The sequence below is a fragment of the Dama dama genome, chromosome 5, assembly GCF_033118175.1.
Source record: "Dama dama isolate Ldn47 chromosome 5, ASM3311817v1, whole genome shotgun sequence".
In the NCBI taxonomy this organism is placed as follows: Eukaryota; Metazoa; Chordata; class Mammalia; order Artiodactyla; family Cervidae; genus Dama; species Dama dama.
The window spans coordinates 11077204-11104005 of NC_083685.1; the positions used below are offsets into that span (position 1 = coordinate 11077204).

At 40.8% G+C, this 26802-nt stretch overlaps 1 protein-coding gene across 6 annotated transcripts in view; it reads right to left on the reverse strand.

Moving 5' to 3' along the window:
- The window catches only part of HECTD4 (HECT domain E3 ubiquitin protein ligase 4), a 166203-nt gene that overhangs the window by 51337 nt on the left and 88064 nt on the right, over window positions 1–26802 (reverse strand). For 3 of the 6 annotated variants that reach the window (XM_061141801.1, XM_061141800.1, XM_061141805.1), the window contains exons 17-37: window positions 26463–26591; window positions 24401–24525; window positions 22739–22892; window positions 21875–21975; window positions 19929–20127; window positions 17652–17798; window positions 16434–16538; window positions 14908–15071; window positions 14091–14324; window positions 12749–12941; window positions 12390–12494; window positions 11734–11822; window positions 11174–11349; window positions 9338–9473; window positions 9106–9247; window positions 8675–8841; window positions 6363–6509; window positions 5492–5676; window positions 2998–3151; window positions 992–1272; window positions 587–776 (exon numbers count right to left, since the gene is read on the reverse strand). In XM_061141801.1, coding sequence (XP_060997784.1) covers window positions 587–776; window positions 992–1272; window positions 2998–3151; window positions 5492–5676; window positions 6363–6509; window positions 8675–8841; window positions 9106–9247; window positions 9338–9473; window positions 11174–11349; window positions 11734–11822; window positions 12390–12494; window positions 12749–12941; window positions 14091–14324; window positions 14908–15071; window positions 16434–16538; window positions 17652–17798; window positions 19929–20127; window positions 21875–21975; window positions 22739–22892; window positions 24401–24525; window positions 26463–26591 — 3323 coding nt within the window. The remainder of the gene's footprint in view (window positions 1–586; window positions 777–991; window positions 1273–2997; window positions 3152–5491; window positions 5677–6362; window positions 6510–8674; window positions 8842–9105; window positions 9248–9337; window positions 9474–11173; window positions 11350–11733; window positions 11823–12389; window positions 12495–12748; window positions 12942–14090; window positions 14325–14907; window positions 15072–16433; window positions 16539–17651; window positions 17799–19928; window positions 20128–21874; window positions 21976–22738; window positions 22893–24400; window positions 24526–26462; window positions 26592–26802) is intronic. The other 3 variants (XM_061141804.1, XM_061141802.1, XM_061141803.1) reach the window with 3 other exon arrangements.

The following is a 26802-nucleotide window of genomic DNA, read 5'->3' on the forward strand; positions in this document are numbered from 1 at the left end:
CTCTTCTAAATTCCCTAAACTTCTCCTAAATTTAGGAGTTTGTGTTCTGTGGGACCTTCTCGTTTTCCTGGATTCCACTAACAGGGCCCTGCAGGTTTGTAATCTTTGGACAATAATTATATTTTTACTTCTTTGTTGAGCAATCATATCATTCATACTTCAATTAATTATGACTTTTGAAAAAGTTTCTTACTTCTTTACGTCATAGTCAATGGTATCCCTAATTGTACTTTGACTGAAGGATGCCCATAACTGAAAACCAAACTGCATTATTCCTTCTCACAGCTGAGGTCACACTACAGACTTGGTTGGACACAAATGATACATACTCAATAGGACTTTCACTCTGTCGGGTCCAGAGAGACTGAGTACAGAGTTGTGGTGAAAAGTTCAGGCTCTAAAGTTAGAGGGACCTGTGTCTACGTTTCAGCTCTGCCTCAGTTTGTCCATGTGTAATGACAGGGATGACAGTAGCAGTGATTACTTGTGAAGAGGGCTGAGATGGTTGATATCTGTAAGGGGCTTACTCAGCACAGTGCCTGTGACATGGCTCATGCCCGAAGGAATGGACTATTACGATCATCACCTTAGTAATGGCTGCAGAACTTCATGGGACGACTGGTCTTCCCGCTTGTGGATAAAGATAGACAGCTTGCCATCCACTGCTTCACTCTCTTCTCCGGGATCTTTATCGCCTTTTAAGGAATTCTTGGGGCTGGTTTTTGTCAATGTGGTGTCAGGTTCAGAGGCGGTTGGAGAAAGGACTGTCTGACATCCTTTAAGCAAACAGAAAAATTGCAAAGTTGTTTGTGCAGCTCCCCTGGATGGGGAAAGCACTGGTTTTGGAATCTCTCTTTCCTCCCTGTCTCCTACCCTTTCCCCCTTTCCTTTTATCACAGGAAGGACAGCTGCAACTGTGGACAAGGGAAAGCTCGGTCTGATCATCCACAGGAAGTGATGGTACCTTTCTCCCATCCTGGAGGTGACTCACCTGGGACCACGTAGTCTGCCAGCTTTGCCAAGAGCAGCGAGGCGATCTTGGACGCTGGGTCGCTGGGGTCCTCCTGCTCGCTGTTTAGGGAGGGGACGGAGTAGCTCCAGGGTGGGAGCTCCACGTTCCCACAGTCTTCTACACTCATCAGCGGGAGTGCCGCCCGGCACAGCTGAAGAATGATAAGAACCAGCTTTGGGGACGGGCGTTGGTCAAGTAGCAGGGAGAGGAGTTTGGACACACAAGCTGGCTGGCTCAGGATGGCTTTACCTATGTGACTCCTGCAAAGAAAGGAAGAAAAGGGCCACAATGTTGGGGACGTTGATCTATAGAAATTCAGAAACAAAGGTTCCCTTAATGGGGTTAAACAAACTGACTTCAGATTTCATGGGAAGACACAGAATTTTGGCAATATATTTTTATGAAGGTTTATTTATAACCATCTGATGAAGGCTCATAATTGACCAGTAATACTTTAAAAGATTTTTGAAAATTTTTTGATTCCTTATGTTTAGTTAATTGAGATTCTCTAGTTCAGCATGATTCACAGAGCATCAGGGCTTAGAAATCCAAGCTAGGAGGCTTTTAGTTTAGTCTTTTATTCCTTTTCAAGAAGTGCTTCATGACCAAAGAGATAATACAGCACTGTACAGACCTCAAGAGTCTGGGCTCTGCCACAGCTGAACCTGTTACATTTCAGCAGAAACCAGAGAATAAGCAGCCTTAGGTGGACAAACCTCTGTGGGCCTCACAGCTCACACATGATTAAACCTCCAAAGAATATCTTCTTTCAAAGACACAGCATGAGAAGGTGAATTAATTACAAGTCCTGGCTGGTTAATCTTTAATCTTGCTATAATGAAGGTTAAGCTGTTCGGTTACTGAATGCAGTGGTACCTACCTGAAAGGCTAGCAGCTGTTACCAGCAAAGTATTGGAGCAAATGATAATATGTAATTTTGTATATTTGTATAGATATTCAAATAAATAATTTCCACATTTTGGAACTAAATGTTATTTTTCAACGACTGTATTCTCTACTATTTTTCTTGAGGCAGGAGCATGTCAGGACGGCCTAGTAATTTAGATGTTTCTAAAGACATTGCCGGGAGAAATATCAATAACCTCAGATATGCAGATGACACCACCCTTATGGCAGAAAATGAAGAGGAACTAAAAAGCCTCTTGATGAAAGTGAAAGAGGAAAGTGAAAAAGTTGGCTTAAAGCTCAACATTCAGAAAACTAAGATCATGGCATCTGGTCCCATCACTTCATGGGAAATAGATGGGGGACAGTGGAAACAGTGTCAGACTTTATTTTTGGGGGCTCCAAAATCACTGCAGATGGTGACTGCAGCCATAAAATTAAAAGATGCTTACTCCTTGGAAGGAAAATTATGACCAACCTAGATAGCATATTAAAAAGCAGAGACATTACTTTGCCAACAAAGGTCCGTCTGGTCAAGGCTACGGTTTTTCCAGTGGTCATGTATGAATGTGACAGTTGGACTGTGAAGAAAGCTGAGCGCCGAAAAATTGATGCTTTTGAACTGTGGTGTTGGAGAAGACTCTTGAGAGTCCCTTGGACTGCAAGGAGATCCAATCAGTCCATCCTGAAGGAGATCAGTCCTGGGTGTTCATTGGAAGGACTGATGCTGAAGCTGAAACTCCAGTACTTTGGCCACCTCATGTGAAGAGTTGACTCATTGGAAAAGACCCTGATGCTGGGAGGGATTGGGGGCAGAGGAGAAGGTGACGACAGAGGATGAGATGGCTGGATGGCATCACCGACTCGATGGGCATGAATTTGAGTAAACTCCGGGAGTTTGTGATGGACAGGGAGGCCTGGCGTGCTGCGATTCATGGGTCGCAGAGAGTCGGACATGACTGAGCGACTGAACTGAACTGAACTGAACTGAATTAAAGACAGCCACCCTCTCCCCAAAGGAATTCCATCACTCAGAGGAAAAGCCACCTCCTCCCATTGCTCCAGGGGGTCTTCCATACCTTGAGAGATCATTGAGGAGACTCAGGACATCCTGGAGGGCATCGTTCCCAGCAGCCTGGTTGCCGCAGCACTCGGTTGCTCGGGCAAGGTGATTCGTGAGAAGGCTGGACACCTGACGGGCCAGACCTGAGTGCACAGCCTCCGTGGAGCCGCCTTCAGAGTTTAAGCAAGAGAAATCACGGTGAAAACCCCAGGAAGGCGTGGTGAGTCTGCAGCTGTGGCGGGTCTGCACTAAAGCCTCCGTTTGCCCAATTTTTCTTTAACCCGCTCAGTATTTTGTTAGCCATCCGATTAGTATCTCTCATTAGATAACAACTGGGCATGGCAACCCACTCCAGTATTCTTGCCTGGAGAATCCCCATGGACAGAGGAGCCTGGTGGGCTACAGTCCATGGGGTTGCAGAGTTGGACACGACTGAGCTACTAAGCACACACAGAAACATAAAGAAGCTAACAGTAACCTGAAAACTGATTCAATGTTGGGGAAATACATAATTCTTTTTTTTCTTTTATCTTCAGTAGTTGCAGCCTGCAGGCTCAGCTGCTCCGAGGCATGTGGGATCTTAGTTCCCCAACCAGGGATTGATCCAGTGTTCCCTGAATTGCAAGGTGGATTCTTAAGCACTAGATCACCAGGGAAGTCCCAGGAAAAGACATTTTTCTTAATTAAAATTGAATATAATTAATTCACACAAAACCCAGAAACATACTTTTACTGGGAAGAATTATAATTTTCCTGGGATGAAAACATCTTTTATTTTTTCTTTCATGGAGTAGTTGATGTACAATATAAACTACGGGTGTACAATATAGTGATTCACAATTTTTAAAGGTTGTATTCCATTTTTAGTTATAAAATATTGGCTATATTCCCTGTGTTGTCAAGTATGTCCTTGTAGCTTACTTTATACACAACAGTTTGGGGCTTCCCCCAAAGTGGTGGTTCAGATCGTAAAGCGTATGCCTGCAATGAGGGAGATCTGGGTTTGATCTCTGGGTCAGGAAGATCCCCTGGAGAAGGAAATGGCAACCCACTCCATTATTCATCCTGGAAAATTCCACGGACTGAGGAGCCTGGTAGGCTACAGTCCATGGGGTCGCATAGAGTCAGAGACAATTGAGCGACTTCACTCTCACTTTCACAGTGCCCTCCCCTTATATAACCCCTCCTCTCTCCCTTTCCCCACTGGTAAACACTAGTTTGTTGTCTGTGAGTCTGTTTCTTTTTTGGAAAACATCCTGATATTTAACTCACACCTGACCTCTTCTCAAACACAATAAAAGATCTTCTTGGATTTCCCATTTTCAAGCACTCTCATAAAAGCCACAAAAGTTATTTGCCACTGACTGTTCATTCTACTTGTGAAGTCTTCCTTACCCCTCAAGAAAAATGCTCACATCACCTTCTTTGGGAAGCTCTGCCTGATTCCTTAGTACAGAGAGTCTGTAGGGACCTCTATGCTCCTCCTATAGCACCTTGTGCTCACCTTGATCATGGCATTGATTGCACTGGAATTATTTGTTCACTGGCCTATTTCCCCCACTGGACCATTTATTTTAAGGGGAGGAACAATGCCTCAGTCATCCTATGCCTGGCTCCCAGAACAATAAAACACACAGTGAATGACATGTTATATACCTGGGATCGTATGCAGAAGTTATCCTTCAAGTTTACCTTTTAAGTTGGATTGCTGACTGAACATATGATTTGGAAATAGGATCTCAAAAGTACAACTGAAAAATCATTTCATAAAAGTATCTATTCAGACACCATTAGCAGTGAAGACAAGAAGGAAAGGAAAGATGTCTTCAATTTCCTTGGGTTACTGTCCTCTTTCAGGTGGTCATCGCTCCTCCCAGCCCCCTCAGCTTTACTGAGGTGTGACTAGCAAACAAAAACTGTATATACTCAGATTGTAGAATGTGAGTTTTATTTTAAAAGGTATACAACGTGATGATTACCTCTCTGTGTGTGCGTATGGCGGGTGAAAATACAAGACATCTTCTCAGCGAGTATTAAGTATAAGTGAAGTATCATGAACTCCAACCACAAAGCTGTACATTAGGGCTCCAGAACTTACTCATCTTACAGCAGAAAGTGTGTCCTTTGGAACAAAATCTCCCCATTCCCCTTGCCCCCCTAGCCCTGGTGACCACGGTTCTACTCTCTGGTTTCTATCAGTTTGGCTTTTTAGATTCCACACATAACTGAGATCACTGCAGTATTTGTCTTTCTGTGCCTGGGTTATTTCACTTAGCATAATGTCTTTTGCATTAGGATATTGTTAAATGTCATAGCACAGTGATAAAAATTTTTACAGAACCATGCTGATGCAGAGGCTCCCATGAAATCATAATTGATTAAATCAATCTGGTTATGTAATTTAATAGTCTTTCTTTTCCCCATCCAGTACAAATACTAAATAAAAAGAAAAAACACATTGATAGAAGAAATCAAGGAGCTCTATTATAGAAAGGGATCCTGCTTCTCACCTTCTTCTTTTTCCCATTCAACGCAGCGGTTGGCAAGCACCTGGAAGGCTGCCCAGGCCATGGTGGCCACCTTCTGCTTCTTGGTTTGTTTCTCACTGGAGCTGGACTCAGTCTGACTGCTCAAGCTGCACAGTCGATCCATGAGCTGAACAAGGCCACTCCGCACCAGGCACTTCTCTTCACTCCTGGCCAGGCAGAAAGGGTTGATTGAAAGAAACATAACTGACCAGCTCTTAGGAACTTCTCACTTAAGATCCAGGTTATCAAAGGGCCATAAAACATGTCAATATAGTCCTTTATTTACAACTTAAGATGCTACCATGTAAAACTCAACACAGAAATTTTTAGAATGACAACTTCCTTCATAAATAATGAATTTCAAGTTCTGGTTAGTTCATACAGGATAGCAAAGTAAAAATCAATGGAATCAACACAAGCTTATCATAATAGAAAAAAATTGCATATTTTATTATAAGGGGGTTTAAAGACTGACTTCATGAACGCTTGATATCTTCAAACTCTCAATCACAAAACAAAGAAAGGAAATGTGCAAAGGCAGAAAGTTTTGCCCAATATAATAAGTAACTTCCTAGGGACCTTTTCTTTCCTCCAAACTTATCCATTTTGACAATGTAACATAATTTCTAATGCGGATCCACCTTTGATCATGTAGGAACTCAACAATAAGGATTTACATAGTAACTTTAGGTGTTTGTCAGGCGACAAGCTCATTTAATCAGAGTGATAGTGTCACTGGATAACCAAAACCAAAAAATCTTTTAAAAAATATTTTTAATAAATAAAAATATTTCTATTTAATTGATGACATTGTGGTGTAACTTACATATACTAAAAGGTAAGCATTCCTTACCTGGTGTAAGGTATAGTACATAAGAGTCCGATGCTATTCGCACATGCGATAGGGTAACGTGCGCACAAAGACACCACAGAGGTCATGGTCTCACCGAAGGCTTCCTGGACCTGCTCGACCATCCCACCACAGGTCAGTTCTTCAATTCTAGGAAACAGAACCAAAGCTCAGGCTTCCTCAACCGTGTCAAGAACAGCAGTAGTGAACACGAAAGCAGGAGAGGTCTTCTGAGAAACACAAAAGTGGCTAGATGAATCCAGAACTGAAGGAACCTTGGAGACAGGTGTTTCCCAAAGTACAGGACAACAGAAGGCTGTTGGGCAGGATTTCTAAGAGTGCCTCAGAGACAATGCCCACACTCTAGGATGCTTTGGGAAATCCTAGGTTAGGTAAAGGTAAGCAGGGTTCCTCACTCCAGGACAACTCAAGGCTTTAAAGTCCTTCATATCTCTCGGAGCAGGAGAATGGCACCCAACATTTCCCAAATTTATTTAATAATGAAACCATTCACTTGAGACAGGCCTACCTCATTCCATGCAGTACTGAATACTGCAAATGCAATTGTACTAATGAGAAAACCAAGACACAAATACATTAGCTAAGTGTCCTTTGCAAGTTCACACTCCAATTATTAGCAGAATATGAGAATCCAGTTGGGAAATAAGACTTTCCCAATGTAAAAACACAACCTGGGATAGATTCTACAGCAATTAATTTTAGTTGAAAACTGGAACTATTGAATTTATATACAAAGATATGCAACATAATATTGCTTATAATAGTGAAATAAACAAAAACTATGATTTAAAAATAGGAAATTGACTTAATAAAGGTTCAATTATATGATGCAATGCTATATAAGCACTAAAAACATTATAGGAGATCACTAAGGTTAGAATAAAGACTGAACTAATATGCTAAAACATTAATGGGTTTTATTTTATTTTATTTTTTTGGGTTTTATTTTAAAATGCTGGATTTACAGGTGATTTTTATCTTGTACTTTGGGGATTTTCTGCATTTTTTAAAATGTCTGACATATGGCGTTAATAATGTCATGAAGGAAATGTAATGTAATGAGGGGAAAAGGAACAATGCTGCCAGTGTTACAGAGAAACTTCTGGAAGTGAGCTGTGGTAGTCATTAGTGTAACTCACTATGCCTTCTGGGAACCACTGTAGTCGGGTGGGCATGTGACTAGTCTGGCCAATGAGCCACAGCTCCGACAAGGGGCCTGACAGCTTTCAAGATGGTTATCCCCTCCTCTGTCCCAAGCTCTCTCTAATTACCACGAGCCAAGATACACTCGTGAGGGACCTGAGCAAAAACTAAAATTTAGTTTTTTAATACTGAGATTTTGGGAGTTGTTTATTTCCAAAGAATAACCTGCCTTCTTCTGATCGACACAGAAATTTCTCAAGACAGTCATGTTAGCTCTTAGTTCATGTTTCCCTCCAACTGTTGCTTCTGCTTCTTGGCCAGAGTTCCTGAGAGCTGACAGGAGGCACAAGCAGCCTCTAGCAGTTGTAGTCCAGTCCTTGCAGAGAATACCTTTTTTATTTCTATCTAAGTACCTTTGAAGTCCAGTCAGGCATTAGTATAGAAAAACTCCTCACAAATAAGTTATAAACCCTTCCTCAAAGTTAGTATCTACAATTATGTTGTTAGAAATTTGACCCCATAAAAATAAGCACCAAAGTATACAAAAATATAGGTATATAAGGTTGTTGATTGCAGCACTATTGTTAATAGAAAAGCAAAACAAAACAGGAAGAAGAAAGGAGGGATGAAAGAAAAGATGGAGAGTGAAAGAGAGAATGAATGAACCCATGTGTTCATCAGCAGCTGAGGAGTTAAATAAATATAGCATATAATAAAGCTCTGTGAAGGTCTTAAAAGCTATAAAGCAGAGCTATACATATTAACATGAAAAGATACAGATGTCCAAAATTTATTGAGGAAAACAACTGATTACAATAAGGCATGTGAAATATAATCTGAATTGAGTTAAAAAAAAAAATAACACACAAACACTTAAGCACACAAGAAGAATGAAATAGCTATTTACGGGTGTATAGTTGATGAAGCAAGCTCTTAATAGTGGAATTTAGAAAAGGAAGGTAAGGAGAATTTACTTTTTGTTACATGTGCTGAATGTTTAAATTACATCCTGTACCATTTTCAGAAAAATATATTATTTTAGGGGAAAACACTAGCAAACACCATGATCTAACATTTGGCCCCAAGAGGAATCTTGGAGTGGCCTTTGCCCATCCCAGACAGGACAGGGTAAACTAACAGAAACAACTGACCTGGGTCCTCCCTGGAGGACCATTGTCACTGGACCCACGAGGTGTGTCACTCCCCCGACTCGCACGGCCGCCGTCAGCAACTCCCGCATGTGCACCAACGCCTGCTTGCGGGTGTTTCCCCGCCGCCATCTCGTCTGTGCGGCCAGAAGAAAGCTGCTGCTGGACACCTGAACACGTGAGAAGGAAGTGTGCCTGACTCCTGCGGTCACAGCACCTCTCGCGCTACTCAGCTACTTAGCAAAACATGACGAAGAGGGACTTCCCCCGTGGTCCAGTGGCTGGAGCTCCGGGTTCACAATGCAGGGGACCAGGGTTCGATTCCTGGCCAGGGAACTAGATCCCACATGCCACAACTAAGACCCAGCACACTCAAACAAACAAATATTACAAAACCAACAAACAACACAAAACCAACAAACAGCATGACGTACAGCTTGGTCAGGGTTGGTGCCGATGAAAGCAAACAGCTGCCCCAGCAGCACGCTGTAGGTGGGCTTGTCCCTGCTGTCCTCTATGGCCAGTGACTGCAGGAGCGTGAAGGAGCTGCTGCGGTGGCTGGTCACGTGGCGCCGCCTATGGCCAAACAAGAGACCCGCTCAGGGAGTGTGTTGTGAAGGTGCGTGGCAGCATGTGGGCATCCGACCTTGGCCCTCAGCTATTTACCTCTGATTTGCTCTAGTAAATTCCAAATCTTCATTACCGATCATTTCCAGGTCAGAAGGAGCCGACATGCTGCGAAGGAAAACAGGCTGCCGCACAGCATGAGAGATCACCTTTGTTTCAGAGGCTGATTTACAAGCTGGAACAGAAAGGAAGAAGAAGGTTGACATATCTGCTATCCTATTTGTAAGAATGACACAGAGACAACAAAAACCAACACGGAACCACCAAACTAAGAGTACCTTTGTTTTCCAGGAAATCGGCCTCCAAACCAGCCAGCACAACGCACAGATGATTTTTAGGCCAATTTTTTTAAAAATTTGAAAACCGAGGTTTAAACCTCAAATACCAAGGTTAAAAATTACTTCAGCTTGAAAAACCACATTCTTCTATTAAATTGGGTTTCCAAAGAAAACCTGAAAAATTCATTTAATTTCATAGACTAACAGTGTTAACTTTATGTTTTTATTTATTTTGGCCAGGCCACGTGGCTGGTGGGATCTTAGTTCCCTAACCAGGGATTAAACCAGGGTCCTCAGGAGTGAAAGCTAGGAGTCCTAACCATTGGACTGCCAGGGAATTCCCATTGTTAACTTTAATATAAGGATTCTAAAAATCAAGAGAGGACAGGGAAAATAGTCTCTGGAAGCAAATAATCTTAATTCAAATAAATGCACATCATTTTTTTTTTTTCAGAGATGGCCTTTGATCCCCCTTTAATCCTGGATTTACTTTGCTGACTTACTGCCATTTGATAAAACCTCTGCTTTGATCATAGCTGGTGTGACTAAATATTACACTTTTCCTAGAATCTGACTGGCCCTTCCTATATGATATATGGCTCCTATCTAGGAAATAGGTGTTTTGTAAAAGAATACTTTAATGGAAGCAGACAAAACTGCATGTGACGATCAGCTAAGAAAAAAGATGTTAAGAAAGTTGAGGTCATTTTGAATCTGTCTTAAGAACAATTAGATAGCTTCAATCTAAAAAAAAATTATAATTTTTCAAGATATTATCTCTTAGGAAATTACGGGTTCATTATCTCATGTCTGGAAAGCTTCCCCTGATGTTCTCAGGGAGGGAAACCCTATTACTGGGATCAGAAACCTAGGAGTCATCCTAGACTTCTCTCCCTAGTGAGAAGAGCCCTGGAGAGTCAGTTGGGATGAAAACAAGTTCACTTGTTCCATAGTGTCCATTGGGCAATGGGGCTAGACAACATGGAGTCTTTCGTTTAAGAGCATGTTTGTGACTTATTCTCTCAGAGTGAGAATTAACACTTGTTATTATGGGCTCTGCCCAGTGTTGTGGATCTGACTTAAGTAAGAAGACTCATTGATTTCCTGAGAAATGCATTCTCAGGCTAACAATTAAAATGTGACCAGGAAATAAATTAATAGCACAAATTTATGCCAGAAGGTTCCACATAATTACTAAAGAGGAAACGCAAACTCAGTTTCAAGAGGAAAATATGATGCAGTACAGGATTCACAAAGTTGACTAATTATATGTTACTATGAAAATGATAATCCATAATCTAAAAGTGAGGATCACTGGATTATAAAAATATATGTCACTGTGCTCCTTAGATGCTCCCCCAAAACTAAACAAGGCAGGTGACAAGGCACTCCCCCAATGCTCAGATGACTCACAAAGCACCACATGACTTCAATGGAAAGCATTTCTTGGCTGGAAAAAGTAAAAAGCAAAATAACATTGAAATTTCCTTTCTACAAGTACACAAGAGTTGTTTTCTTTCTTTTTTAAAAATAGCTAGTGTATGTTTTATGAACAGACTAGTGCAGAGAGCCTTGCAGGGCTTGCTGTCAGCAGTACCCGGTGTTTCCGCAGGGGTCCCTGAGATGCTTCTTGTGAGGCCAGACTGGGCCGCAATGGTGACATGCAGCAACAGCTCGGCTCGGTTCATTAGACTCTTCACTAACGTCTTCGTTTTAGCCAGTGGGTGGGAGGGTTTCTGAATAAGAGAATTCACTTCTTGTAGGAACTTCTCCCTATAAAGAAAGACTGATGTGCATTTAGTCGTCCTCTGGTTTACCAAAACCAAAGTGTTTAATCACAGAGGATATGAGAAGACAGAGGAGAAACTAAATGGAAGTAACCTGATAAACACTGCCCACCTTCTCCCTGCCCCATCCAAGGAAGGCAGTGCTTTAACTGTGGCCAGTTTTAGTTCTTCTTGTCCAGTTTTAGATGCCTATATGCTAACTCTTGAAGGTTAAAATAAAAATTTCCAAATACCAAAGAAGTTTCAACTCTAAAATATTTAGTGAATGCATAATATTTTTTAAAATATCTGTTAAGAGATGCGATCTTTGCATTTTATTTTGAGCATCAAGGTGATAAATTAGCTTTACACAGTTACTAACATCACTAACCTCAGAGATAGCACCATGTTTTCAAGATCATTTCCATCAAAGGAGACTTCCTTCATTGAACACAAAAGTTCTAGTTCTTTCATTTTGTTCTAAAGAAGGAAAAATCAAGGAAAGATGGTATGCAGGATCTGCAAAAACCGAATTTTACTGTACGTGTTACAAGGAACAGAAAATTTCAGGGACAAAAACCCACCTTTGGTCCATGTTTCTACACCAGAAGCACATTTATAAGTTACTACTTGATATTTTAATGATTAAAAATGGCATTGACTACTTTCCAGAGATTTCTTTATTGCCTGTAACTCTTGTCTTTTTTAAAAAGGCTTGAAAGCAGAATTTGACAATGATAGTAACTGCTCTATAAAACTGTTAATCAGTTGAATAATTTGAGTGACTCTTTGTATCACTGACATGTTAATCTAATCAAATTTATTTAACCTTTTTTAGAGATTGGGTACATTTTGAGGTATGCAACATTTTAAGAATGACTTTTTTTTATTTCCACATACAGTATGTATCATTGTATTGGGCTGGCCAAAATGTTCGTTTGGGTTTTCTGAAAGTTTTTGGGTTTTCAGAAAAACCTGAGCAAACCTTTTGGCCGACCCAATAGGACAAACAGCAATGCCCAGTGATGAGTCACACAACTTGCTCACCTCGTTAAAATGGTAATCATAGAAGAAAGGCATGTTGTTCTCCAGTTTCCCCTGCATGGCATCATCAACTTCACTCTGCCATTTCTGTTCCAATTCTGCAACACTCTGACATATTAAAATAGAAAACTAGTGAACTAGGTGCAAAATAAGGAATCTGTGACTTTAGAAATTTTAGTCACAATAACTTTTTAAAATTCAGATACTTCTTTTTCCACTATGTTGGTTCCTGTTACAGAATATAGTCATTCAATACTTTTTCTCTTTTTTCAGATCACTTTTTAAACATTGTTAAATTTTTAGGAAAGATGTCATTTCCAACAGTTACAAGAGACATCTAAACGCTTATAACTTTCACTTACCTGCAGCTGTCTCTCCATGGCATTGAGTTTCTTAAATGTCTCTCCCATGATTTTACACAGTAAATCATATTCCTCAGCATGTTCTTCTTGATACTGGAAATTTATTAGGGACTGCAGTGCATCAACTAAGTTCAAGTGCTTAATAACACATGACACCACCATTTCCTCCATCACATCTGGCTGAATTACTTCTCTGCGATTACAAGGGAGACTAGTCAGATACCTGCCATGCTCTCAGTGTACCAACACTATATCTTTATACATGCAAGGATGTCACTTTAAGTACGCTAAATATTCACCACACCACCTTTAGTACAATAAAGTGGCACGAACATTATGATGGCTTTCATAACAAGATGGCAATAACTTAATATATTTAATAGGTAAAAGTGACACTGGCCAATGAAGCTGAAAAGCCAAACTAAACAGACTTGATTTTCTACTATTTGTAAAATTTTGAGCTGGAGTTATATTAAAGTTGGAATAGATCTAATGCTAATAAAAGATCTTTGGCACCATTTATCTGCCAATTGATTTTATGCAGTATTATGGTTCATAGTATTTTGGGTGTATGGATGTTAGGCTGAAAACAATGGTGCTTTTGTATTTTTTCACATTAAATTTCATCTATTCTTTATACATTTTTCTCTCTGAAATGGCCAGTCTTGCCTCGGAAGGCAGAACAGAGGCCTGCAAAACAGACTTGACTTTAAGCAAGAATACCACAAAGACATTTGTCACTGTAAGACCTCACATTCTAAAGACCATTAGCATCTCTCTGGGCATCGAAAATAAATAAATGACACTAGACTCCATGGAAACCATGATGACTACCATGACTACCTTAAAGTAGAAGGTCAAACCACCTGAGAAAAACCTAGAACTTGTCAAATGTTAGCCTGTATCAAAATCATATGGAAAACTTGGGCCCCATCCTCAGAGGCTCTGATTTAGTAGGTGTGAAATGGGGCTTAAGAACTAACAAGTTCTCAAGTGATACTAATGCTGTTGACTGAGAGCCCACACTTTGAAGCCTGTTGACCTGGAATACCACCTGGGGTACTCCCCACAATACCTGGTTAACATTCATTAAGTACATGTAAAATTAAAGGTTCAAGAATGTCCCTAGTGGTACAATGGTTAAGACTCCATGTTTCCAATGCAGGGGGCACGGGTTTGATCCCTGCTTGGGGAACAAAGATCCTGCATGCCAGTTGGTAGGGCAAAAATAAAATAAAAATAAATGGAAGATTAATTTGCTAGACTACAAAAAGAAATACACTCCCTTCACTTGTTTAAACATTTTTTCATTGGGAAAATAAAATGCTCTACAGCAACATACTTTATACTTGGTCTAAACTGTGGTCTAGCACGCCCAGAAATTTCCCTGAGCTTTATCATGATTCCTGGAGGCAGCCTGATCCGTGGCAGGTCAAAGTAGTTTCCAACAGGAGGCACGAGGACATCAGAGGGGTAAGTGAACTCTCTGTCTTCCTCGATGGTCAGAGGCAGCGGAGATGGGCTTGGAGTAAGGGCAGGGGAGATCACACCGTTGGCCTCTACCTGCCACTGGCACCTGAGCAAAAAGAAAAGAGATTCTTCACCTCCTCCTCTATCTGGAAAGTTACTTAACATTTGCAGCTATATTAAGCACATGAAGGATCACACTATGTGCTAAGAATTTATTCATCAAACTTCCTCCAGAGGCTAAAGAAAAATGAACATTACATGAAACCCTATCTTTGGGACTCTGCCTGCTCCCCAACATTTTCTTATGCAAACTTTTAATTATATAGAAAAGTTGAAGGAAATACATGGTTAATACATAAATACACACAGCTGAGATTCTAGAATAAACATTTTGCTCTGTTTGCTTTATCATCCATCTGCCCATCCTTGTGTGGATTCTTTAATTTAATTATATGATATTTGGGTTGGAGAAAAGCTTACACAGTTCAAGGCTGCAATTTCACATTTAGTACAGGAAGGGCCACAAGGCACTTTGGGGTAACTTTCATCTTATTTCTTAGACACAGAGATACCCACAGGACTGGCAGGCAGTAGGCCCAATAAGCTGGGAAATGTACTAAAAGCAGTTTTTCACACAACGTCCTCTTTCCTTTGTGAGCAAAACCAGTCTGATTGGAAGCCTTTGTTACCTTTGTAAAAGTTTGGACCGCAACAGCTCCTGACAGGCTTCTTCTTCTTTGGTAATTTCTGGTCCGTTGTATAGGATTCGTAACATGGAACAAGCTAACACAGACAGACCTAAAGCCAGGTCTACCAGGAAGGGTAAGCCTCCTGACACATCCTCCGAAGACTCCTACAATACAGACAGGGCAAACCGCACTGGTCAGGACACGGCGGGGCGCGCCACCGGCACTGCATCACGCTGCACTGCCCCCAACCATGAGGGCTCACAGAGCAGCATCAAGTATCATTGCTACGGGACACAGAGACAGCACCCAACACCATGAGGAGATAGACGGTGGCACTGGAATGACCACAGAGTGAAGTCTCAACACAATTCTGGAGAGAGACGAGCCGATAAGACTCCATATTAGAAACAGCACAGAACACATGCAAGATTTTTTGGATAGCTTCCTCTCTGCTGTACCTATCCAGGTACAAATCACTACTGTGTTTTGTCACCTCCATCCTGTGCTTGAACAAAGATGCTGTCAATGATTACACTGAATTCATTCAATAAATATTTACTGAGTGCCTAGTGTGTACCAGCCATTGTGCTAGGTGCCTGAGAGAAAGCAGAGAACAAAATGAAGATGCCTGCCCTCATGGAGCTTACATTCTAGAAGATAATCCCACTCTAGAGAGTCTTGGCTTGATTAAACTTAAGCAACCTCCCAGTGCTAAAATGCGTTATACAAATCAGTCAACTAGAGGGGTTAGGAGAACTCTTACTACTCTCTCTTCCTCTCTTTTTCCAGGTGGGAGAAAAATTTATTTAAATAGATTCCTGGGAAGAAAGTAACTGGCACTATTAAAAGGAGTAGATTTAAGCTATATACAGAGTGTGAAAAAGTGAAACTGAAAGTGAAGTCGCTCAGTGGTGTCCAACTCTTTGGGACCCCATGGACTGTAGCCCACCAGGCTCCTCCATCCATGGGATTCTCCGGGCAAGAATACTGGAGTGGGTTGCCATTTCCTTCTCCAGGGGATCTTCCCCACCAACGGATCGAACCCAGGTCTCCCACATTGCAGGCAGACGCTTTAACCTCTGAGCCACCAGGGAAGTCCATACAGAGTGTATCACGAGTAATTAAGCACAGACAGATCTAGACCAGCAAGAAGAGCCTTTGGGAACTGAATAAAAAGAATCCAATCCTACTACTTTGAGAACCAGAATCCAAGTGCTTACTTCCATCAGGTGTTTGAGTCTTCCTAACCCTCTGGAGAGATGCTAGGAGCAGACCACCTCTCCAGGCTTTGAAGATGGGCCCCCAACAAGGGATTCTTTCTATGGTGCTAAACTGATTTTAGGTCTTAGCTAGTTTTATTCCATAAAACTATAACTTCTGTTAATGGTCTTACTACAGGCAAGTGGAAGAGATGGATGAAACAGTAGCTCATATTCTGCCCTGTTTCCAAGGCAAATATGATGTATGTAACCAAGGCACACAGGAAAAAGTACATTCTGCCCACAGCAGTGGTTAGGTTCAAATACCTGAGCGCGAACTGTGCAAGCAAAGCCCCACATAGCCTTATCGGGAGTGTTGTGTTCACGGCCACTTCTCATTTCAAAGGAGAAGGTGACTGTATCTCCTTCCACCTTAAAATTTAAGGGGGGAAAATGCACTTTAAAAACAAGACACACAATTTGCAAGAGAGCAATGAATTTTAGAGATTTACTTTTGAAAAGGACCACAGCAATATTTCACTCCTTTCCTCACTTGCTTTTTGATTGAAATTCCATCCCCTCTCAGCTGGAAACCAACCTTTCAGCTGTCTCTCCTGACCAGGGAGCTTTGGGAATGAGACATCTGTGAAATGGGCCACAATCACCCAACAGTGGGACCAGAGTAAAGATCAAATCTTGAGCCTAATTTCAATAAACTCCCCAGGTTTCTGTGCATTCTGCCTCCCCCGCTCCACTTTTACCACCTCACTTGTGCCAGTAAGGTGGGCAAGTAGACAATGTCTTGAAGAACACACAGAGAGTGCTGGGAGACCATGCTCTGTGTTGCAGGACCAACAACATGAGTACAAAACAAAATGCAGGAAATCAGAAGACAAGTCAGTCTCGTGTTAATCTGGATTTGGCGGCATCTGGGCTACCCATCTGGAGGTAACTTGCTGCCTGTGGCTGAATTAAAGCAGGTATGTAATATATTTGAGATAAAGGCTCTGGGAACAGACTCTGAAGAGGTTTGCAGGTCTCAGTGGGCATTTCTGTTCATATTTATATTCTTGGCAGACATAGTTCAAGTTGAGGCCCACATTACAAAGCATGGCTCCAATCTCATCAGTTTGAGAATGGATCATTGTTTTTGCTCTCAAGTCCCCAGTTCATTTGAAAACATTGATTCCATATTTTAAAAAGGCAACAACAGCCCTGTGGTTCTAGGACACCCCTCATGAGGGAGTCTAGAGAACAAGTGAGCAGGAAGAACTAGCCGTCCTTTCCATGGCCAGGGAAAAGATGCTGTGACAACCTCAGCCCATGGGGCGACCTATGGGAAAGATCCAAGTTCTGGAGTGGATAGGGGTCTGATGTCTTATAAATGAAAGGAAGCTCATTCTAGTGAGTTTAAGGCCTATCCAAGATCCCCACCTCAATAAGAGTCCCCATGGCAAATTTTCTCTAGAGTTACAGTTAATACTTGGGCCCATGAGGAATGCAAGGTCATTTTTTCTAGGAAGTGAATGTGCCTGAATACCATACCTTCACCAAGTCTTTCGGCCAACCAGTTCCTAAGACACTACGGCTGCCATATCCCAGTGTATTGCCTCCATACTCAGCAACCTTCCTACTGTTTGTGTTAGGCCCCGCGTATATCACCAACTTCAAAACAGAAAATATACTGTTAGACTGTAAAAGAAAAACAAAAACAACATCTACAAATAAAAAGGCTGCAAAAAAAATATTTGTTTAAAAACACATTATAACCAGGCACTGGGGTCATTATAATATAACTAACATTTCCTGATTTTTTTTCTTTAGGTACAACTGATGCTGGTTTAGATGCAATCAGCCATTGGTATTTACAGGGCGGCCTCAGAGTAGTAACGAATATTAGCGCAACTTAATTGCCTTGGGGACCTCACACTAAAATAAGTCATACTCAGCTACTGTACATATTTTTTAAAAATCTGTTCTAATTCTAAGTAATGAGATATATAGCCTATTAATGACAGGTATAGTTTGCCCCTTAAATCCTCCCCCAAATTAATAAAGTGAGCAAATACAGATGGTAAGATGGTTATAGCTAACACAACAACAAAAGTCAAAAAAATTTAATGAGTGAATATTTTAAAAGATGCAACAAATTGAAAATAAGCCATGTATTCTTAGAATGTTGCTTAATGGTATAAAAAGAAAATGACACAAATTTGGGTCAGAAAAGGGGCTGCTTCTTCTTGGGTCAATTTTCATGTATCAGTATTTTTCTTCAATAAAAGCTATTCATTTACACACAGTTAACAAACTTTCTATTAATAACATGCAGGAAAAACATCTGGAGGTCATTTAGCATTCAAATACTTTCATAGGAAGAAGGCTCTGGCTTCTGTAAATACCAAATTCTGTCTTGTAACATGTACTCTGACCACCACTGAGTTCAGTTCAGATCTAAAAGCTGCACTTTAAGCCCTAGATGCTTCAACACTTTGTGATTTCTTACCCTTCTGCACCTTTGGGGGACACCAGCCAGGGACCACTGGAAAAGTAAGCGTCACTTTTATCCATGTAGTAAGCCTCCCTGAGCCTCCACATTTAACACTAATGTCTACAGCAGCTGGAGGTTAGCGTACATCAGAAGATGCAAGTTACTATTTTTTTTCAAAGGAGAAACAAAATGACCCCAGCTAAAATGGTAACATCTTCCATTTCCATTTTAAATAGTTATTAAATGAATGTAGGAAATAGGGGTAGCTACTGCCAGGAGCTATGAAGTGGGATAGACTGATGCCAGGAGATATACTTTTTGAAAAACCCACTAACGAATTTTCTAAATTCTCTTGCTTCTGGCTAAGGTGAGTTTGAGGGGCAAGTCTTAAACCCCTCTGGACATCTGGAAATCTTCACTATCCTAGAAGATAAGGGGGCGGGGGTCGGGAAGAGGATACTATGATTTGCCCAGTAATGTGTTTCATCATCTCAGTATTTATAGTTAACAAGTTCTCTATTTTTAACCTAAAACTCTCCCTTGAAGGGATTTAAGATCATTTGACCTTATACAGTTCACAGAAAAAGACAACAAATAGTTAACAATTCACATAAAAAAACCCTGTGTGCGTACAACACTATCAAACAATCCTTCAGTTGTATCTGTATGTTATATGTCACAATTTTATTAGCCTTTCCATATAAGTTCAACAGAATGGTTTGCAATGCAACAATTAGAGACAAAGGAAAATACTTCAACCCCTAAAATGATTTCTTTTACTTACTATTGTTAAGATACTAGGTTAAAAACTATAATTCCTCAAACTATGTGGGCTCTGAGGTAAGGGCAAAGAAGAACAAATAATTTAAATAAATATAAACCAGGTCCTAGGCACATCTGAAGCCCTTCTATAAAAAAGCCACCTTCTCCCAAAAGATACATGAGAAGCCCCAAGAACTGGGCAGCGAGACCTTTTGAAGTGAATGGACACTCACATCTACAGGAATCCCAAGCACAGAGGGAAGGCAAGAGATAAACAGCATGCAAAGGAGAATTTCCTTTGACTTGGATATACACTTTTGAAAGCTTACAAAAGTTCACTTTCAACATGTCATTAAAACACTGCTCTTAGACTGCAGAGGTGCTGGCTCAGTCAGGTGACTGACTCCGCCAGTCACTACCCTTTAAGGCATTATCTTAGAAAGTTCTCCCTAAGCGATCTCTGCAGACAGAAATAAGTCAAGAATGGTGACCAGCAGCAAAGAAAAATAAGAAGCATCTAAAGAAAACAGCTTATTAGAGGTGAAACCAATACTAAATCAGTTCTTGCTTACTTTGTCATAGTCATATTGCGAAGAGCATCTGCTATCAAATCTAAGGTACAGGCAGCGAGCTCCGGGGATGTGGACAGTTTCTTTAAATTTATAGTTGTCTCTGACAGGGTGGACTGTTTCCACAGTCTTCCCAGCAGCCCATGGAGCAGGAATCTTTAAACCAGTGAGAAACCCTGGCTCCTCCTTCTCTTCCAGCATTCTAAAACCAGACAAAGAGAAAGCAATGGAGGTTAACAGCAAGGAAAGGAAAAGGTATACACAGTAAAATATGAAAGGTTAAGAAATTTTGCTTTAATTTTCTACAATATGCAGTATGACAACACTGTAACCAAAGACAAACAAACAAAAAACCTTTTATTTATTTATTGGCCGCATTGCGCTGTGTAGCATGCAGGATCTAGTTCCCCGACCAGGGATCAAACCCGGGCCCGCCCTGCAGTATAAGTGCAGAGTCTTAGCCACTGAACCACCACGTAAGTCCCCAGAAATGTTTTTTAAACTCGTATATTTAAAGTTCTTTTTTCTTTGTTAGACAATATATTTGCATTTCCCCCCCACCTTTTTTTTCAAGGGAGAAGCCAAATTCATACCCAGAAGACCACCTTGCCAACTCTCATTTAAAATTCCTCAGGGGAAAAAAAGATACTCTAAGGGGCCTTTAAGACTGGCCACTTTCCAAATCACACAGGCAGGGTCCTGCAAAGTCTCCTCTTGTTGATAATTAAAATGCCAACTGTTGAAAACCCCATGTGTCTACATGACTATTTTTACTGTAATTTTTACTAAAGAAAAGTGCCTTCGAAGGTCCTCTTCTCTATTGCAATTCAACTCTCAGGGTCTTCACAGCCCAAGTTTGTATCATGGAATACAAACTCCTATACCCTAAACTCAGCCTTGCAGAATTCTCTTTTTCTGTTTCAGCTTTGCGCTATCCAATGTGGAGGTTACTTTGTCAAGTGTAGCCATTTAAATTGAATCTAAATGAAACACAATGTAAAAGTCAGTTTCTTGGCCACACTGGCCACTCAGAAAGAGGTTGATAACAGCAGGTGGCCATGGCCAACAGCACTGAACAAAGATACAGACTTTTATCACCACACAAAGCTCAACTGGATAACATGCTGCTCTAGAAAACCCAGGAAGTCCTTCCTTTCTGATCAACGTTCTTAAAGACAGCTTTAGTGAGATGTAATTGACATATAATAGATAGCATATATTTAAAGTGTACATTTTGATAAGCTTAGCTTTCTGTATACACCTTTGAAGTCTCCTTCCTCATGGGAATCCAGGTGGTCACTTCTTCATTTTCTTTCACTGGAAACTAGTTTGTATTTTGTATCTTATATAAGTAGAATCATATAGTTTGTACTTCTTAGGGGGCTCTGACTTTCTTCACTCAGCCTAAGCATTCTAAGACTCATCTGTGTTGTTGAAAATATCAGTGGTTCATTCACTTTTATTGCTGAGTAGGATTCTACTCCATAGATACACCACAGTGTGTTACCCTTTCACTTGTTGGTGGACATTTGGACTCGTTTCTTATTTTGGACTATTCTAACTAAAGCTGTTGTGTGAACCTTCACATACAAGTCTCTGTAAGAATCTGTGCCTTCTATTCTTTTGTGTACATACCTAGAGGTGGAATAACTGGATCACATGGCAGATTTATTTTTACTTTTTAAGAAACTATCAAACTGTACATCTCCATCATTAGTATATGAAAAATTTTCAGTTTTGAACTAATCTCTTGATCTGCAGGGAAATTTATTCTAACCTGTTCCTATAATCTCCAAAGCCATTCTCTTAATTATCTGTAAAGGTTTGACCCTGAAGTCTCTGTCTTTTCCCAGTGGGAAAAATCACAAAGGGAAGACTACAAAGGGAGTAGTAGGCTTTCACCAGAAGAAAACATGGCAGAGGTTCCTGCGGGAAGCAGTGCTCCTTACCTCTCATCCGGCAAGAGCCTGCCCTTCTGGTCTGATGCACCACACGGGGAACAGCCCACCTCAGCAAAAACCGGACACTGGGTTTTAAGCAGCAAAGCCGTCTGAAACACAAAAGCATCGTGTCCTAAAGTGCTTATGTGTCAGTTATCTGGATGGTGAAAGTGAAAGTCACTCAGTCATATCTGACTCTTTGCGACCCCATGGCCTGTACAGTCCATGGAACTCTCCAGGCCAGAGTACTGGAGTGGGTAGCCTTTCCCTTCTCCAGGGGATCTTCCCAACTGAGGGACTGAACCCAGGTCTCCTGCATTGCAGGCAGATTCTTTACCAGCTGAGCCACAAGGGAAGTCCAAGAATACTGGAGTGGGTAGCCTATCCCTTCTCTAGCAGATCTTCCCGACCCAGGAATCAAACCAGTGTCTCCTGCATCGCAGGCGGATTCTTTACCAATTGAGCTATCAACGACGCCCATCTGGATGGTACTAGAGCCAAACTTAGAATTCTCACGTAAGTCATCTTTTCACAATCCGAGTCTGTTCTCTTTCACTAAGAAATGCTTTGCTACTTAGATCACTTAATATCATTTTAACTCTGGAACATATCATTTATATTCGTTACCAATATCCAGCAAGGGCTCAGGAGACTAAATATAATGGAAGGATCTCAGTTGCACCATAGATAGCATTTTTACAGTTCACTGGCAATTAATATTTGTTAAAAGAATGCAGTAAGTAATTTAGTCAAACAAACTTTTCCCTTACTAGTTCAACTTATTTTTATGACACGATGTTTTGCTTCATTGCACCTTTATTTCATTTCCTGCTCCCAAAGAGCAGTTCACTTTGGCACACCTTAGGACCATACCTGACTGGTATAGAGTACCAGCTGCACTAGCTGAGGCATCAGGGCATCGGCCATGGTCAAAGTTTGTAAATTTGGATGCATCAGGGAAGTGAGTAACACTGGGAGAAGGTGACCAAGCATAGTAGCCTTAGTAACTTGCTCCAAGCCTTTTAACCTACAAAAGTTCAAGAAAACATACAGCTTCATCAATTCTCAGGCATGAGAAGAAGCCACTATCATTATTCTTTGACACATTCTCTTAACTGCATCTCCTGGTACTAGCTAAGCATTTATTCTTCCAGCAATTCAGTCTACAAATGTCCCACCTCCCATGAGGGAGAGGGAAAGAACAGAAATCTAGTAATAGATTTTACCTTTGAACTGTGATTTTTTTTTTGCCCTACCAAGTTTATGTGGTGCATTTTATAGCACCTTCGAAGCACTTTATAAATGAGTTCTACAATGCAAACAGGTACTCTAATTACCACCTGCAAGTTCCTTTGGCTCTGGGGCTGCAAGTTGCGGTGTTGCACCATATCTCTGATAAGGAGACAGGGAATGACTACAACACTGACTCAGCTGCCTAAAGAAACTGGTTCCCATGCGGGACAGAGGCAAGTAGATTTTTAATTTGTCTTTAAAATCATGCTCTTCCCCCCACCCCCCGTGTTTTATTGACATATAACTAACATCACTGTATAAATTTAAGATGTACAATATAATGATTGATATATGTATATATTGTGAAATGATTACCTAAAATCCTATTCTTAATAACTCATCCTCTGCTCGAAGAAAAAAGGTATGTGACTCACCCAAAGAAACATGTGTGTTATGTAAATTCTCTAAACTACTTAGGATGCTGGGGTTGGAACCAGAGACATCCCTCACATCTCCCCGGCTCTCAGACTGTATGTCCTCCCCAGGCAGATCTGCTCCATGTGCCCATAGTGAACCTTGTCCCAACAAGCCCCAGTGCAATGCCTTTCTGGATCATACTGTTCGCAGCTCTAGTCTGCCCACCTGCCCTCTGGGAGTGGGCAAGATACAGGGACATGGGACAGACAGTGTTACTGGAAGAAAAAGACACTGCAGGACACTGTTTCAGATCAGCATCTCAACTCTGAAATAATCAACAAACACAGGCTGTAACTCATCTCTGACAAGCAACCATGGCATAAGTTTTCATGGGGAGGACTGGGAAAGAGAGGTTTACCCTCTGTATAGATCACTCCTGTATTTGGAGAAGTAAAATTACAGTAAATTCTTGGGATATTGTGTCAGCGTCATCTTTTGCAGAGCAGTTACTTATCTGCATCACGGAGTCACTTCCATCTCTCTACAGTATTCACCATAAGGAAACTAAGTGCACACAGTGCTGAGCTAGGTAATGAAAGGAAAGGCCAACTTGGGAATGAGGACAGCAGAAGACCCATGTGTCAGAGAGGATGGTGTCCACACCTTGTGACCCTCAGATCATGGCTGTCAGCCCACTCCTCCCTAAAAGCACCATTAAAGATTTCAACTGTGTTTGGCTTTGAAACACTTTCCATTTCAACCTCGTCTCACAAAAACGCCTCAGAATTAAGTGAGCATGTGGTGTTCTGTTCTAAAAGATTTCACTTTCATAAGCAAATTCTTCCTGAAGGGCAGCAGGTCACAGTTCACAACCCAAGTCCTCACCTCTGCTCCCGGTCAGGTATGTCACTATTTATGAGGGCAGTTGTGACCTGCTGTAGCATTTCCAACACTTCATCACATCCAGTCAGGATTTGGGTAGCAAGAGCCAAAATACTGACCTTTAACTCCTAGGTAGGAAACATCATACAATTATTTTTAAGCTCTGTGATGACGATACACTCACAATGACAACACGAAATGATGTATTTAATGATGCATTTCCAAATTAAATAGTGAAGTGTCCAGAGTAAGCCCAATGCAGTAAGTTCCGCTAAGGATGGCAAGTAACAATCTGAGTTGGGAGGCTAAGGCCTGGAGTGCTGACAGAAATACGCAGTATTTCACGGGGAGCACTGAGTCCCTGGGAGAAAAGGCGTTTCTCCCGTCCCCTCCAGCACAGGAGAGCTCCCGGTGACCAGCCCAGAAACTGTCCAGGTGGAAGAATGCCGTGGCAGGATGAGGATAGCTAAAGAGAAAAACACAACAGCAAAAGGCGCATGGAGAGGCGGTGAATAAAATGAGACAAAAACACAACATTCTGAAACAGTGCAAGTGACCTTTTTACTTAACGTTTTAAACCATTACACTTGAAAACAGGCAAGTTAAAAAATTCAAAGAAAGCAGCAGGCAGTTACAGGCTATTAAACATTAAGAATAACTATTAGAGAGTTTGTGGGAGTACAAGTACTGAATAACATGTTAAGAAACACTAGTTAAGATCATAGAAATGTTTAGTTGACAGTTATTTCCTATTAGGAAAAAAAAATACAACCACTCTAACCCTTCAGGTGAAATGTATATCCTTTTTTTCCCCAGAATTCCTAGACAAGCCAGCCTATTCTGCCTTTACCAGGAGTATTTCCTTCCAGGAGTTCAGAATTTGTAACATTTAGCCTTTCAAATATAAAACACTGGTTTTTGTTGTTGGAATTTTCTGGGGTCTTTTGGAGGTATTATTTAGACATGTTGATCATTAAGAGAAAGGCATTCTGAACTGACTACATGAGACCCTGTCAGCCTTCACCTGCTGACTACTTGCGGGCTGCAGCGCATCCAGGCACTGCACAGCCTCGGCTCTGCTCCTCACAGCGGCCTCACAAGGGAGAGGCTTTGGCCCCTTTATACTGATGAGGAAATTAGAGCACTTTTAAATTAAGTGTCATCAATTTAAATGATTAATTCATGTATTTCTGCCTGTTTAAAAACGGATTACATAATGAGATAAAACCCATAAATACGAGCTAGCAGATGTATGAACTCTTTTGTGTGTGTGTGTGTGTGTGTGTGTAAAAGGGTAAGAAAAGGGCAAACTATAGTGGTTTTTATCTTTAGCTGTAGCTTTCTTGGTTAATTTTTCAGTGCGTTTTAGTCAACATTTTAAAGAAGAATCAAGTTCTTATGGATTTCTCTAATTCTCCCATGAAGACGAAATTCTGAAGAACAATGCAAACAGCCTCAGCATCTGTCAAGATTATAACCACCACGGCTATTAAAAAAAATCTGTGGATTGCTATAAATTGTCACATGGGAACAAATTATTGAGTTTACACAGAAGCTAACTTAAAAATAATTACCGAAAATGAAATGAACTATAGGTTCAGAAATTATTCAATATAAGGAGTATGAGAAAATTATCACCTTTTTAAAGTTATCTGAATCAAGAGACCATAATAAACCAGCCAAGATGTCAAAACTGTTTAAAATGTTATGCTCCCAGATTCATTTATCTATATCTATTACATATACATACATATATTTATACTTAAACTTCTCAGGTGCATATGAGATCACTTGTTAAGTGCCAATTCTTAAAAACAGATGAAAATAAAGCCACAAAAAGACTGACAGGAGCTCATGGATGACACACTATGGGAGTGTCACAAATATGGTAACCACCGTGCAATGACATAAAAATCTATGAAATGAGTGACCTAATATTTACCTCACACAAAAATATAGGCCACATGGTGAACTCTGACATCATCATAGACAGAAATTTAGCCAGTTAAGCTGTGCTTTTACACATTGGGTAGAAAGCATCGTTAGAATAAAGCTTGGTGTTTACCTGTACCTTCAATGTCTCTCCCTGCAAGGAGTTGTCACTGTCATCATTCTCATCAGGCTTAATCAAAATAGTGTTACTGAGAAGGTGGTTCTGAACTGCCATCAGATAGCGCAGGCAGGAGGATGCGGCCTTTAATACAAATAAGGGCATTTAAATGATCTAAACTCTACTGAAAGAAGGGCTCACGTTTTTAAAAGATTTTGATAAAGGAAGCAAAAGAGAAAGTACAGAAAACAGACCAAGTTAGTTTCTCAGGTGACTTACTTCAATACATTTATCATAAGTTTCTGCCTTCTGCTATACATTGCTCACTAATCACTCTGATACTTGAACTTCTGCC